Source organism: Selaginella moellendorffii, unplaced genomic scaffold (genome assembly GCF_000143415.4).
Source record: "Selaginella moellendorffii unplaced genomic scaffold, v1.0 SELMOscaffold_10, whole genome shotgun sequence".
Classification (NCBI taxonomy): domain Eukaryota; kingdom Viridiplantae; phylum Streptophyta; class Lycopodiopsida; order Selaginellales; family Selaginellaceae; genus Selaginella; species Selaginella moellendorffii.
Genome location: NW_003314271.1, coordinates 2971160 through 2984815, shown reverse-complemented (window position 1 = coordinate 2984815; position 13656 = coordinate 2971160). Strand labels below are relative to the sequence as shown.

General features: G+C 49.2%; 5 protein-coding genes across 11 annotated transcripts; 2 read left to right on the top strand and 3 right to left on the bottom strand.

The window, feature by feature from the left end:
- Positions 1 to 460: 460 nt before the first annotated feature.
- Positions 461 to 2112, bottom strand: LOC9631580 (agmatine hydroxycinnamoyltransferase 1). Its single transcript, XM_002968288.2, has one exon. It carries the CDS (start codon positions 1885 to 1887, stop codon positions 616 to 618), a length of 1272 nt encoding a protein of 423 aa, XP_002968334.2. The 5' UTR covers positions 1888 to 2112; the 3' UTR covers positions 461 to 615.
- A 546-nt stretch (positions 2113 to 2658) lies between these two features.
- LOC9650565 (calreticulin) lies at positions 2659 to 8513 on the bottom strand. Of its 6 annotated transcripts, XM_002968285.2 has the most exons (16): positions 8418 to 8513; positions 8205 to 8364; positions 7987 to 8094; positions 7726 to 7918; positions 7407 to 7665; positions 7294 to 7350; positions 7193 to 7240; positions 7053 to 7139; positions 6944 to 6998; positions 6827 to 6894; positions 6680 to 6775; positions 6578 to 6631; positions 6411 to 6527; positions 6304 to 6327; positions 6011 to 6236; positions 5704 to 5954 (listed from the first exon to the last, which is right to left on the bottom strand). In XM_002968285.2, exons 2-15 carry the CDS (start codon positions 8311 to 8313, stop codon positions 6225 to 6227), a joined length of 1287 nt encoding a protein of 428 aa, XP_002968331.2. In that variant the 5' UTR covers positions 8314 to 8364; positions 8418 to 8513; the 3' UTR covers positions 5704 to 5954; positions 6011 to 6224. The 6 variants fall into 6 exon arrangements, with proteins under 6 accessions (XP_024528774.1, XP_024528777.1, XP_024528775.1 ...); XM_024673010.1 differs by lacking the exons at positions 8205 to 8364; positions 8418 to 8513 and having other exon boundaries at positions 7971 to 8094; XM_024673006.1 differs by lacking the exons at positions 6304 to 6327; positions 6411 to 6527; positions 6578 to 6631; ... (9 more) ...; positions 8205 to 8364; positions 8418 to 8513 and adding exons at positions 2659 to 2974; positions 3032 to 3178; positions 3237 to 3335; positions 3395 to 3445; positions 3502 to 4731 and having other exon boundaries at positions 4808 to 5764; positions 5846 to 5954; positions 6011 to 6227.
- A 50-nt stretch (positions 8514 to 8563) lies between these two features.
- LOC9650564 (indole-3-glycerol phosphate synthase) lies at positions 8564 to 10315 on the top strand. 2 transcript variants are annotated; one of them, XM_024673005.1, is made up of 11 exons: positions 8564 to 8640; positions 8723 to 8885; positions 8950 to 9129; positions 9201 to 9275; positions 9329 to 9373; positions 9438 to 9602; positions 9650 to 9728; positions 9782 to 9864; positions 9936 to 10004; positions 10062 to 10166; positions 10253 to 10315. In XM_024673005.1, the coding sequence occupies exons 1-10, from the start codon at positions 8606 to 8608 to the stop codon at positions 10161 to 10163; spliced, it is 996 nt and encodes a 331-aa protein (XP_024528773.1). In that variant the 5' UTR covers positions 8564 to 8605; the 3' UTR covers positions 10164 to 10166; positions 10253 to 10315. The 2 variants fall into 2 exon arrangements, with proteins under 2 accessions (XP_024528773.1, XP_024528772.1); XM_024673004.1 differs by having other exon boundaries at positions 10062 to 10310.
- Positions 10316 to 10359: 44 nt separating this feature from the next.
- Positions 10360 to 11321, top strand: LOC9631577. Its single transcript, XM_002968576.2, has 5 exons — positions 10360 to 10665; positions 10725 to 10814; positions 10868 to 10921; positions 10982 to 11041; positions 11122 to 11321. Exons 1-5 carry the CDS (start codon positions 10414 to 10416, stop codon positions 11236 to 11238), a joined length of 573 nt encoding a protein of 190 aa, XP_002968622.2. The 5' UTR covers positions 10360 to 10413; the 3' UTR covers positions 11239 to 11321.
- Positions 11322 to 11368: 47 nt separating this feature from the next.
- LOC9650563 (cytochrome P450 90A1) lies at positions 11369 to 13631 on the bottom strand. The gene is made up of 9 exons (XM_002968284.2): positions 13191 to 13631; positions 12802 to 13123; positions 12599 to 12748; positions 12301 to 12546; positions 12163 to 12252; positions 12038 to 12116; positions 11871 to 11980; positions 11709 to 11824; positions 11369 to 11653 (listed from the first exon to the last, which is right to left on the bottom strand). Exons 1-9 carry the CDS (start codon positions 13358 to 13360, stop codon positions 11554 to 11556), a joined length of 1383 nt encoding a protein of 460 aa, XP_002968330.2. The 5' UTR covers positions 13361 to 13631; the 3' UTR covers positions 11369 to 11553.
- Between the last annotated feature and the right edge of the window lie 25 nt (positions 13632 to 13656).

The following is a 13656-nucleotide window of genomic DNA, read 5'->3' as shown; positions in this document are numbered from 1 at the left end:
GACCTAAAGCTTGGTTTCAGGGGGCCAGAAATGATGCAACACTATAGACTAGCCCATGTTCACGGAATCAATTGAAGGCCAGAAAACAAAGAGCGCAAGCCTGGCTGGTTGGAACGCTGTTGCTCTCAAAAGATCCCGATTCATAGAAAAATATTATAGCGCTGAATGTTGTTGTTTCTGATGGAAGGCATGAATAAAGACTCTTTCTCAGCAGCCAAACTGATGCCTGGTGGTGGCATTTGGACAAGCCAACACGCATTCGAATCAATGTTACTTGGAAGGCGTGATCTCGTGATCCGTCTGAGACAAATCAAATAAACAAATAAATGCTTCCAGCTTTCCTGGAGACGTTGTTAAAAAAGTAAAAGTTCCGGCAGTGGCCCATACGTTACTTGCTTGACCTCTCACGTATCATTCATTCCTGTCGTGTTCACACAGTGCCTTCCGTGCATGGGCTCCGTACGTCAAGATCATTTTCTTATTACTGAGCAACAAATAGAACAAGAACAAGAACAAGAACAAGAATAATAATAATAATAATAATAACGTAAAGACGATCAAAATGAAAGAAAACAATACATGATACAAGCAAGACTCAAGAGCTAGAGAGTCCGCTCAGTTGCCGAGGTGAGCGAGCAGGCTCTGGGCGTGCTCCTTGCGCACATTGATGAGCACCTCCGTGATCCCGTCCTTGCGCGGCGGCCCAATCGTGAACACCCCCTCGATCCCCACATTCACGGTGGAGAACCGGAACGGATCGCCAAACCCAAAGTCAACCTCATACAGCGGAAACCTCGACCAGCACGGGATCATGACATTCGGGATCCAGCTCTGGTCCTTGGCCTCGGCCTGCGGCGGCCGATCATCCTCGCCCGCCTGCTCCAGCGCAAGATAATCAATCACCGACTCGAGAAACACCCGGTTGCTGGCGCGCTTGACGGCCTGCCGGATGAGCCCCGCGGCGTGCTCCAGCGATCCATCCAGCAGATCCGCGGCGCTCGTCTGCACGAAGGTGTGGTAAATGGCGTTGCCAAAAAACCCGGGCGGGGCATTGAGGATGGAACGACCATTCGCGGGACAAAAATGCCCGACCAGAGTGCTCCGGTCTTCAAAGTCCCTGGCCGCGGTCATGCACCTCCAGAAGTGCGCGCTCAAAGTCTCGTAGGTGGTGTATTTGTTTCCGCAGAGAGATTTGAGGTGGGAGATCTGCTTGCTCGTCAAGTTTTCCGTGAGAGTGAGGACCTCTTGCCCCGGGACGGTGGTGCGCGACATGGGCTTGTGGACGAACTCCACTAGTGGATCCTCCACGACCGGGGGGTCCCTGGGAGACAAGAAAGATCGGTCGTGGATGAGCGGGACGAATCCTGGAGTGAGGGATCCGGTTCTTGCAGCAGATGCCCAGTTGAGCAAGAACTGCGTGTGGGCGGAGCCATCGCACACGCGGTGGTGTCCCTCCCAGCTGAGGGCCAGCCCCCCGCAAGCGAAGCGCGTCACCTGGATGATGAGCGGCACGCGGTTCATCCCATCGCCCAGCTCCAGCGTCGACGAGCCGACGAGATCCTTGACGTCGTTGCCGCGCTTGTCCAGGAAGGGAGCCAGCTCGGAGGAGCACACCACCTCGACGAAGATCGCGCCTTCGTTGTTGAGATGGATGCAGTGGCGGCCCTGCTCGTCGCGCCCGATCCGCCCCGCCAGCTCCGGGTAGTGATCCAGCACGGTTGCGAGCCCCGACTCGATGCGCGCGGCTGCTCCGGCGGGGGCGTTCTCGTAGAAGAGGACGATGGGCATCTGGCTGGTGTGGAAGAGGTCGAGCGGCGTGAGGAGGACCAGCGGAGGGGCGGTGGCGGGGACGGCCTTGGCCACGCACATCCGCGAGTGGATCTCCATTGCCAAGAAACTATCACAAAGAAGAAGACGATCGAGAAGAAGAAGTAATCGCTCTCTCGCTCGCGCTCCAAGATCTACAAAGAAGAGAGCTGTCGAGGAGAGGAAGAGATTATATGGGTGTTTCTCAAGCTAACTCAAAGTGGTTCTTCCACAATGCTTGGATTGTTTCGGAGGGAGGAGATTCTACTGTGTCGTGTCCGCCTGACACAGCCATTATTTGCGCCTGGCGTCTCGCGACTTGCGTGGAGGACGAGTGATCTCTCGCTCTCGCGGTCACGCGCGTGCGATGGATCTCTCGCCACGTCTACGTATCCGTGCCCACCCCCTACGTAGACTATACGCTCCAACTTGCCTGGATGCTTGCTACGAATCTTTAGAAGTTTCCTCGCCTGGCCAAATCGCCACCGTTCGTCCTGAGCGATCCATGAAAGCGAAATGGAAAGACTACTAGCATAACGGTTGGATTCCACGAACTTTCTCTTGTCACATTGCTGTGACTTTGCAGATTGGACACAAGTTCTTGCGTCCAAGCCACTGCTTGATACAGTTTACGTGGAACTTGTGACCGCAATCGATCTCGCCCAGATCCTCGCCATTGCGAAATTCCTCCTGGAAAACAATGCCTCAAACTCTTAGTCAAAGTTGGCAGATGCTACATTTGAGCTCGCCATCCCGAGAACTTCCACACTTTAGTAAAGCGCGAGAAGCTCCTGCAAAGATATTTCTCTGGACGGCCCAATGCAATCTTTGGATGGCGAAACGAAGCCTGGGTAGTTTCCATGGAGTTTCTCTCGCCTTTAAAGTCTATTATTGACTTTGGAAAACAAAGATAGTCTCGAGAATTCCTGCTTTAAGATGCCATTGAAAGAAAAGTCTAGAGTTTATTCTTTCTAAAAACTAGGATGTGTGTGGAATGAAAGAACAAGGACGTGAAACTCACAAGTTGACGTGCACGAGATCACGACACTGCCGTGGCCTTGCAGATCGGGCATAAGTTCTTGTGTCCAAGCCACTGCTTGATACAACCGATGTGGAACTTGTGACCACACTCGATCCGCCCCAGCTGCTCGCCATTGCGATACTCCTCCTGGAAGCGAGAGCCAAACGTTTAGATCTCCTGTTCCAGAATCGCAGTTTTTTTCACCTGGCAGATGCTACACTTGAGCTCGCCATCCTGCCCGCACCCGGCAAACAGCGTACTGAATCGACACTTTTGCAATCCATGAGCTATCCTCTCCTCGCTCACTCCAATGCTTACGCTTCCCATCTTCTCTTCGAGGGCGAGGAGCTCCTGCGAGCCGAATTTCTTCCAGTTTAGAACTTCCTTTTTGTGAAAACTCGGAGCTTACTTCGTAGGTCATGTTATCGACGTCCATCCTCCAGTCACTGTGGCGATCGTGGACCGCCATCCCGCCAAACAAGACGGTGGCTTCCAGCATCAACAGCTGCTGCAAAAAATCATCTTAGGCCTATAGAACCTAGGCTGCCAAAAACAGCTTTCCCTCACCTCATGCGTCAACTCCTCGTCGTTTTCAACCCGCTCCAACGCCAATAGGATCTGGATAGCAAGTTCCCGAAGAAGTGATCAACAGAGGAAGCTTTCTCTTTTTTTACCTTCGCGAGGCCTTCCGCCATGAGCCGGGGACGATGGTACTCCCACCCAGAAGCCATTGTTGGTGTCGACCACTGATTGTTGTCACCGCTCGAGGAAACTTGGCCACCTTGTTGGCGAAACGAGCTCGAGGACGACGGCGTCGCCGCTGCTTCCAATGCCGCCGAGAGCAACGAGGATGGCGGAGCTTGCACTGGATTCGAGCTCGAAGCAGCAAGGTGGCGGGAGCCTCTCTCATGGCCACCAATCGGCCTCGGAGATGGCGATCTTCGACCGCTTCCAAAGCAGTTCGAAATGTTCCGTTTTGTGAAGGCCTGGCTGCTCGATTCCGGCGTTTCTCTGGAATCCCTTCTCGCAAATGTCGATCGTTCCGGAGGATGCAGCGCACTCCTCACGCTCCTCGGGACCGTTTCGGCCGAGCTGCTTGGATCATAATTACGACTCCGGCCACGCGTGTCGACAGTGCCACCAGCCGGCCTTCTTGTGAGTGAGCTCGCGGAACTTAGTAACCGATCGTAGTCCGGCGCGGTTGAGTCTCTTGACAAACGCAAAGGCGACGAGGAAGAGGAGGCCCCGCCTTCTGGAGCATCGGCATTCCTCCTGGAAACCTTTAGCCTCTGCCCGTCTATCGAAGTTGACGACCTTCGCAAGTTATGAAGTCCTCTTTGGTTTCTTAGAGCTTGCTCTTCCGCCATCTTTGCCTTGCCGGAGCCGCCACTTCCAGTGCTTGTGCTGCCGCGAACAAACGAAGAGCTCTTTCGCTTGCAACTCAAGCTTCTCATGCTCGTCCCTGCCCCCAAAACGTTGGGGTAGGAGGCTCCTTCCAGCAGCGACAGATCAAAGACTTGGTCGTCCTCGTCGGAAAGGCTGGCGGCCGCGAGATCTTCTCTTTCACGGGCCAGTTCGTTGTTTATGATGCGAATTCCTTTCCCCCGCTCGGAGTTTATCTTGCTCGTTTCCATCCTCCTCCGTGAGTTCGATGACCCCGCTGTGTTGTCTCTAAGAAACTCCATCCTGTTGGACGCTCGTCTTGATCGGGAGCTGGGAAAGCACGAGACCTCCGTCATTCCCAGCCTTGATGCGAGGTTCCTCCCATGGCTACTACTGGGCTCTACAGACCTTGGTAATTGCGATTCATCCAAGCTCTTCATCAATTGCCCTGTATTCCATCGCCTTTGCTGCCTTGACCTCTCCATTCTTTCCGGTGTTCTAACTCAAGGGAATTGTAGCTCCTGAAACAAACGCGAGATCATCAAAGAAGGAAAAAAAAAAAAAACGAGAAAAAGAAAAACACAGAGATGATTTTACCTCTAGCCGACAAGATCCTCCACGCGCAATCCGTGAGCTTCCATCATCCCTGCCGTGTAGAGTGAGACGATCCCTCACATTTGCCACACCGATGCATCAAATCTTTCGTACTGGCGGCGGATGGAAAATCTTCCTTGTATCTTCCGCGACAGGCGATTGCGAGCAAAGGGAGGGAGGGAGAGAGAGAGGAGGAGACCTAGAATCGTATTTCACCGGCGACGATGTCCCCAACCAGCAGCGCCATAGCCGAGCACTCCATCCAATCCCTCGCGCGGTGCCCTGGCCGGGTCACTCGAGACGCTCCTCTTCTCTCTCACCTTCTTTTTTGGCGTCTTTCATTCTTTCTTTTATTCCCACCCATACATTGTTAAACCCGCGCCTTCGTACGCCAACACCAAAATAAAATAAAATAGAATATGCCCGTAATAGTTAACCTCAAAACTGCCGTAAAATAGCGCTCGCGATCGTTACCGTCGGATAGGCGGCAAGAGATCCCAGCCGTCCACGAGAGAAGCTTTACTCCAGGCAATTATTCGCGGAAGCAATGCAATGCTCTCCCCCGTAGCAATCAATGGACACAAGCACCACCACCACTTCCAAGCAAAGCAAGCCAAATTCCAATCTTTTCAATCCGGCACAAACCAAGGAGTATCAAGCACACTGTTCTTTAGAGATTTCTCCATAGTTTATAGTTTTTGCGTCCACCGAGAGCTTCGAGACTATATCTCGCCACGAAAGGAATCCACAAAGAGAAGACTTTAAACTCAAAACAATGAATGCTTCAACCATACAGCTACCTACGAACCCAACCGAGCAAGCAAAGCCACAAGCATACAAGCCCAGAGAGCCAAGTTTTTCTTTTTTTCTCTCTTCTTCGAGTCACCAAACACGACGAACAAGGGAAGAAACAAGCACTGTTGCTTGCTTGCAAGGTTGCTAGGCCAGCAGCGGATCAAACTGACGCATCGAAGCATTAAAACAAAACAATCCCTGTCTCGAAACTTAAAGACAAAAGCTCTGAAAGGGAAGGAAACGCACCTGTTTAAATCTTTGCGTGAGTTTGGAAAAACCGATCTCTCTTATCCCGCGGCCGCTTCCGTAAGGCTCACAGAGGAGCATCCAATCGTGGCATCGACAGCGACGCCTCCTAGAAAAATGTAACAGTTAGTGCCTCAGCATCACGCCTAAGTGTGGAAAGCTCACAGCGCGTTTACTTCGGGGTTGAGACGTCACTCTTGCTCACCAAGGCGCGGCTTTGGCTTGCATCACAACGACGTAGATGTTGGAGGAGTGGGACGAGAGTAATGAAAAGCTCAACTTCGCGATGGTCTGTCCATTCACCCATCCCGTGTCCATTCATTCTCCAAGCACATTTCAAACCAGCACCTCTGAAAAGAGGAAAGTGCCGGCCAGCCTCTTACAGTTCATCCTGCACGAAATGACAACAACGTTAGCAAGGTTGAATAGGAGCCTTTTGCGAGAAAGAAGATGCTCACATGATAATCATCGTCGTCATCATCCTGCGGCCAGGAAATGGAAAAAAGCAAAACCACGACGTGTAAATGTAGAGCACCACACGGAAAGGAAAAGAATCACTACGAACCAATCGATGTCTTCTTCTCATCCGATCCCTCATGCGCTCCTTGCGCCTGTAGTGGTAGTCGTCGTCGTGTCTCGATCTTCTACGGTCCCTTTCAGCTCTGTGCGCCGCCGCCTCTTTCTAGATTCACGATGTAAAACCGTCATCTACGATGATGCAAAAGTCTGTACCTCCTCTTGTTCCTGTCTCCGCTTCTCAGATTCATCAAAAGCCTCTTTCTCCAACTGCAAAATGCAGCAAGTTTAAGGAGAATCATGAGTGTGATAACTTACATCCTTGTTGGCACCCCACGTAGCTTCTGCCACCGATCGGGCATATTCAGGATCATCACATACAAGGATATTGTCGAAGAGAGTTCCGGATTTCACCTGTCAATGCGCTTAGCGTTCCTTCGTTAAATGAGATAATTGTGCTTTTACCTGCCAAAGTTCTATACCGATGTACTTGAGATTCGGAAACACATACAAGTCGGGATCGTCCTCAAATTCTGCCGAATGAACAGCAATAAGAACAATAAAGTCAAGACGAGAGAATACCTGGATTGTCAGCCAATGGCGACCATTTTCCTTTATAGTTGGGATTTTTTATTTTCTGAAATGAATGGCTTCAATAAACGCATTTCAGGGGGAAAAAGAAAGATAATACCTTCGGTTTCCATGGTCCTCTATAAGCAGGATTAGGCACGTTTGGTACTTTCCATACTCCATGTTCATCTTCATCCCAGTTGTCAGGCTGTTGAAACCAAAAGACAAGGATCAAAAAAAAAATTGCAAGGAAATTAAAACCTTTGTCGAGTCTGGGTCTGGAATTTCTGCTGGAATGGAGTCGTACCCCTGCATTACAACCAAGCATATATTCTCAAGATCGCGAGAAGAAGAATAAATACCTCTGGCTTTTTGTCATCTGGATCCACAATATACTCTTTATCCTCCCAATCGGCAGGCTGAAAAAATGCAAAGAGCAAAGCGTAACAAATTTAAAAACGAAAGTCACACCAACCTTTTTAGCGTTTGGATCTTTGATCCGCTTTGGAGGTAGCATATCCCAGTCGGTATAGAGACTGCCCGAATCCCTCTCTCTGTTGTCGACGAGGATGCTGTAAGTCGCGTCTGGACGAATTATCAACGTGTAAACGTGAGTGAGCTGGTCCGTCTCGCAAGGGACTTCCTTCCGAATCGGATAGTTCTGGCTCTTATACTGCAAAATCGTGTGGATCTTCTTTGTTTGAGTTCCACAAATGTCGGGACCAAACATTATGCTGCAAAGAAAAAGGAAGAGAGAAAAACGTTAGAGAGGAATTCAACTCTATAATCTCAACCTGTAAGGTGTATCTCCACTAAATCGCTTTTGATTCATGTAGCCACTGAGCAACTTGATGTATCCCCCGCCACACTCGATCTTTTGTTCGTGCTTGACGGAGTACTGAATCACAAGCGTCTTTCCTTTCGTATTGAGCACCGGGAACTGAGCCGAGATAGCGAAGTAACGAGAATCTGGATATGTCTGGATACCTGTGAAAACCAAACGGAAATATCACCACCCTTAGATCAAGCGCAAGCTTACATGGAAGAATGCGTACCCTTGTCATCAGGATCACCGTGCCATTTCCCGGCCGTGTGCCGCCAGTTCCCGGCTAGACCATCCGAGCGCTTCCAATCGGATTGCACCCAGCTATGCTCCCATCCATCTGGAAGAACACACACGAGACCACGCCACACACAGTGTGTCAGGGTCAGCGAGGAGAATAAGGGATTCACCAAAATTTATGAAACATTTCGAGCAATGCTGCTGCCATACCGTCGAATCGCTCCTCAAAGAAGATTTCCGCGGCGCCCGGAAGAGAAAACGCGAGGATCACCGCGAACAGTGCCGGCAGGAGAGTGGCCGCGAGCTCGAAAATCCTCATATTTCCCTGCCGATCCAGCGGATTACGCTGAAATGCGGCCCAGCCGCGGATCTACACAAGACGATCGTCGCAAAAGAATGATCGTTGCGGAAGAAATAGCCTACCTTGCCTGGAGCCCAGAGGACTATGATCGAACCCTCGTCTACACGGCAATATCGTCCGGGAGACGCTTGACCGTTGACGGGACGGGAGTCAACAAGAGTCAAGTCATCCTCTTAGAATATCCTCGTAGGGTTTATGGCTTGCTTAGGATTCAAAGAGAGCGCCAGTGCCAATCGCCTCGACTGGATCCATGGCGTCCGTCCAAGATTGCGGATCAGCTGCGTGGTAAGCCGAATAATCGATCGATCGAGGCCCGGGCGCCTACATTTTTTCTATCTATTGATGGATTTGTCTTGTAGAGAAGCAGCGATGCGTGGTCGGCTTTCGAGCAGAAGCAAAGGGATCTAGCGAGGCAGCGCATTTCGATTCGCAGGCTTGCTCCCAGCGGCTACGTGCTCAAGGATGGAGATGAGAAGCCGCGCAACATTCTGGAAGAGATTATTTGGTACAAAGAGACAGAGGTTGCCGAGGCAAGTTGTTTTTCTTTCTCTTATTCTTTTGTGGATGGATCACTATAGATTTTTTCCTTTACAGATGAAGAAAAAGCTGCCATTGTATGAGATGAAAGAAAAGTTTCCTCTGATCGATGGACCGGCTCGAGACTTTGTGAAAGTCTTGAAAGATCGAGCAGCTGAAACTGGACTCCCGGCGTTGATTGCTGAGGTGAAGAAGGCTTCTCCAAGTCGAGGTGTGATTCAACCCGACTTCGATCCGGTATAGTTTTCTTGGTGGAATTTTTCTTCATTTTCTCGTTTCTGAAGTATTAAGTTCTCTTCTTGTTTCAGGTTCGTATTGCAAAGGCATACGAGAATGGCGGAGCTTCTTGCTTGAGCGTGCTCACGGACTCAAAATATTTCCAGGCATGCTAGCGTTTATGATTTGCTTAACATGAGATTTATATTGAGATTTTCAGGGGAGCTTCGAGAACTTAAGCTTGATTCGGGCAGCTCAAGTTCAGGCAAGAAATACTACTTGACTTTGAACGTTTTTTTATTTTTGTTTGCTGATAATTTTCCTTGTAGTGTCCCCTGTTGTGTAAGGAGTTTATCATTGATCCATGGCAAATATATTACGCTCGTGCAAAGGGAGCCGACGCGGTTCTTTTGATCGCGTCTGTCTTAACCGACGACGAGTTACGTTCCTTGATGAGAGTTGTGAAACAAAACGGCATGTCGGCTCTGGTTGAGGTGAGAAAGCTGGCTCACACCTGGATCTTCACTCGGGTTTTTTCTAGGTTCACAATGGAACAGAGATGGACCGTGTTTTGGAGCTACCTGGAATAGAGCTCATTGGTATCAACAATAGAAATCTTGGTAAGCGTGATTCGAGTTGCCAGCAATCTAACTGTGAGGGAAGAAACACGCAGAAACTTTCAAAGTGGACATTAACAACACCGTGAAACTCCTCACCACCGCAAGGATGGATATAATCCATGCTTTGGGAATCATGGTTAGTCTATTTCCTTGGGAATGCTTGGGAATTCTCACAGAAAACATCTACAAAACCTTTCTCTGTGCTAGGTGGTGGGAGAATCCGGGCTCTTTACTCCAGAAGACATAGCAGTCGTTCAAAAAGCTGGAGTCCGCGCGGTGCGTACCATAGCTAGATAGCTTTTCTTGTATTGATTCTCAGACTTTTCTTCTCAGGTTTTGGTTGGCGAATCTCTGGTAAAACAAAATGATCCGGCAGCTGGGATCGCTGGTCTTTATGGAAGAGATATCTCCAAAGCAAAATCAAAGGCTTCTTGATCAGTAAGTCTCAAGCTCTCTCAAGCTTTCGCATGGAAATCTATGATCATGTATCCATGGACTTATATTCACCATTTCCATTTCCCAAGGCACTGTTCTCGCGGCGTACTGCGATGCTAATAAACAAAGCGTGGTTTTTCCCGGGTATGGAATATGCGGTTTTTGAAAATTGAATATGGGTTTAGGTTAGAGGTTCCACGTGGCAGATTTTAGAGCAAGCATTTTCCCCGGCTATACATTTTCCCCGGCTATGGCGGCCGCTCTAGTGCCTCGTCCTCTCCTTGCGCCTTCTCCCGCTTCTTCTTGCCAGGTCCAAACCCTAGGGTGTGTTAGCGGCGCCTGCTTGTCTCTCCGGCATCATCAGTCTCATCTCCATCAGCAATGGCGGATGCGCGCGCCCAGAGGACCGACGCCGCATTGGAGGATCTTTCGCGTCTTCGCTGAATCCACAGAGGCGGCGGTCGATTCGGATGCGCCTGTGGCGGCCCCGGACGATTCACAGGTCAGATCTTTGCACTTTGTCGTGAGGCCTGGATTGTTTGAAGATCCTGGCGAATGTAGGTTGAGCCAGAGACAGCGAAAGAAGAGGAGTCTGGGGGAGCAGCGCAAGAAGAACAAACGGAAGCAGAGAAGCTCGTCATGATGCTCAAGGTTTGTAGAGTTTGTTCTTAAAGTTTTCACGGGAGGTGTCTTGTGGCACACAGGCCGAAGGCTCCATGCCCGACGTATCGATTCCAATCGTCCAAAGCTCTTTAGAGGTATGCCATCTTCGATCTCCATTTACAATCTTTGCTTATATTTTTCTCTTCTCGTGCCAGGCAATGGAAGACGTCAGTGATGTGAGGATAACTACATTTGAAGGTTTGACGTCCATTTCGGTAAGCGGGGCTTCTTCTCTCTTTTTTTGTTTTTTATATCGCTCGAAAGCCTCACCGGGTTCCCAACCCTCCATTTTCAGCTCACTAAGAAGACAATCATCCAGGCAACAAATGTTGCGTCGGAGATCGTAGATACAATGGAAAAAGCAGGCTTTAGGATGCACACCTTGAACTTGGCAATTGACGATGAGGACTGACGCTTCCTTTCCAGGTTCTTTTGGTTTCTAGTTCTTGTAAATTCACAAGAAACCAGGGTCGTCTCTCAGTTCTCCCAGCAAGAGAGATTTTTTGTCTTGAGAGAATCCAAGCTTGGGTTCCTTACAAGTTTTGAGCAAGTTTTAATTTGGTTGACGTTCAAGTTATAGCCATGAAGCACTGTCGCTAGTTTCTTTTCTACGCGTTTTAACATGCTAACGTCTCTTATTATTTGTCCGAAGAAGTCTAATCTGATGTGTAAGTGTGGTTTCATTTTGCTTTGACACTAACTATCGCTCGGTTTTTTTTGTAGAAAGCTATAGAATCTGTGAGAGTTTGGTGACAGTAACAGGGAGACCTTTCCGCATTTTCACAGTTCCAAAATAAACAGCTTCGTCGTCTTCAGCAGGGTGCAACCTAGAAAAGAGCAGGTTTGTTAGCGTTTCTTAAATGTAGTTTTCCTGTTTCTTACGAGTATTTGGTTATGATAAAATGCAGCAAAAGCGCGATCTCCAGTCTAGCTAGCTCAGATCCGGTACAAAATCTTGGGCCGCCACTAAAAGGAGTGAAGTACTTAACGCTTTGAGTCTGCAGCAAAGTTATGAGCCTGCTTCAGGTTAAGTTTTGTGTTTACCTTCCAGCGCCAGGGGTTGAACTCTAATGGTTCTGCGTAAAGTTTTGGATTGAGATGTATCGTGGTCCAGCTGGAAACCACTTTCCAGCCCTTCGGTATCACATATCCTTCTATGAAGTTCACGCTCAGGAAGTAAGACCAAATTTATATTCTGTCTGGGCTCTCACCTTCAGTTTGAACGTCTTGCAGAGCTATCCTATGGGCAGATGTTAGCACGTTAGTGAGCCTCAGTGTCTCGTTTATAACCTGCTAATCTCTACAGTTAAAAACAGCTTCGGACTGTGCGACTTACGTGTTGAGTGAAGGTCATTTGAAGGTAATCATTCCATTCTAGTGGTTCGTCTGGACTCCTTTTGTTCCTTCGAATCTCAAGGTGTTCTTCCTAAATGTATGGTTTGCAGGATATTGATGCTAAATATGAGCAGCGTACCTGCAGCTGATTTAGCGCTTGTGGATTAGCCAGAAGGTATTTGATCGCCATGGTCATTGCTGTCGCTGTTGTATCGTGTGCTGCAAAGAGCATGAACACGATGAAGTCGCTTATCTGTTCCAAGGTGAGATTCTTTCCATTGTCATCCTGTAGCAATTGTTGAAGGAAATCTTTGCGAGCTGTGCAAGGCTTTGTCGTTCTCTCCGCGACCATTTGCTCGACGAGCCTCACGATGTTTTGCCGTCCCTGTCACTCCAAAATAGTACAAGATTCTTCATTCAACAGGATCCAACTGAACCTTCATGGCTGTCCAGTACCGAGTTCCCGGGATTCTCAAAGGTATTGTCAAACCGTACACCAAGTTGAAAAAGTCCTCCTTTATGGTTTTTGTGTTCTCTGCTCCAGGATCCATGCCCAGGACGTGACCAACAATACAGTCGAATGACAGCTGATCACAGAGTAAGCGATCGTCAAAGCCTGGATCCTTCTATTCATTCTTACCGATTGTGCTTCGTCCTGGATCTTAACAACTCGTCCCTCCCAAGTTGACAAGAGACTGATCACTCGCGCTTGAATTGTTTGCAGGAAATTGTCCTTGAGACTCTGGGCTTGCATGAAGCTCACCGTCAAAGCTCGCATCCTCTTGTGGAGCTCGCCGCTGGCCTGCACCATCGAGAACTTGCCGAGGACGCGATCAACGCCAGCGGGATAGGAGCTCTGGAACAATTTCCCTTCGTTGGCGAGGACAAACCTGTTAAAGTCCGGATCAGTCGTCACGATCGTGGGACACCCGAACAGGTGCGTCTTGAAGATACTCCCGTACCTGCAAGACAAAGCTTTCCTCTTTTCAGGACGCTAAAGAACAAAGTTCCTCAAATCCAGCAACAGACCGTGCGACTCTTTTCGCAATAAAAGGCTGAGGCACTCCGATCGGCCTGGTTGCGAGATACTCTAGAGTCTCGCCGACGAGAGGCCAGCCCATTCGTCCCGGTGGCAAATTCATGGATGGTGGCAGCCTTAATCTCCAGACGAGCGCCAGGAAAACACACAAAGCAGCCATTGCTAGAATCCAGCTCAAGGTCAGTGCTTCCATTTCTTTTCTTTGTTCCTTCTTTCTTTTTGCTAGAAGACTTTGAGAGCTTTGAACTTGCAGAGAGAGCTTTAAAGCTCGATTATTGGAAAGGAGAGAAACGAGCGTGAGGAACTAGGTAAATTATTTGTCCACTGTGATCGGCAGCCCAAAGGAAAAATTACGAAAAGGACGTTCGTTCTTTGTCGCGCTGCTCGGATTTATCCGCGCCTCGTTTTAAGTGTACGGTAGCTCGCTCGTTTTTTCCTACGTTTTCTGGACCCGCC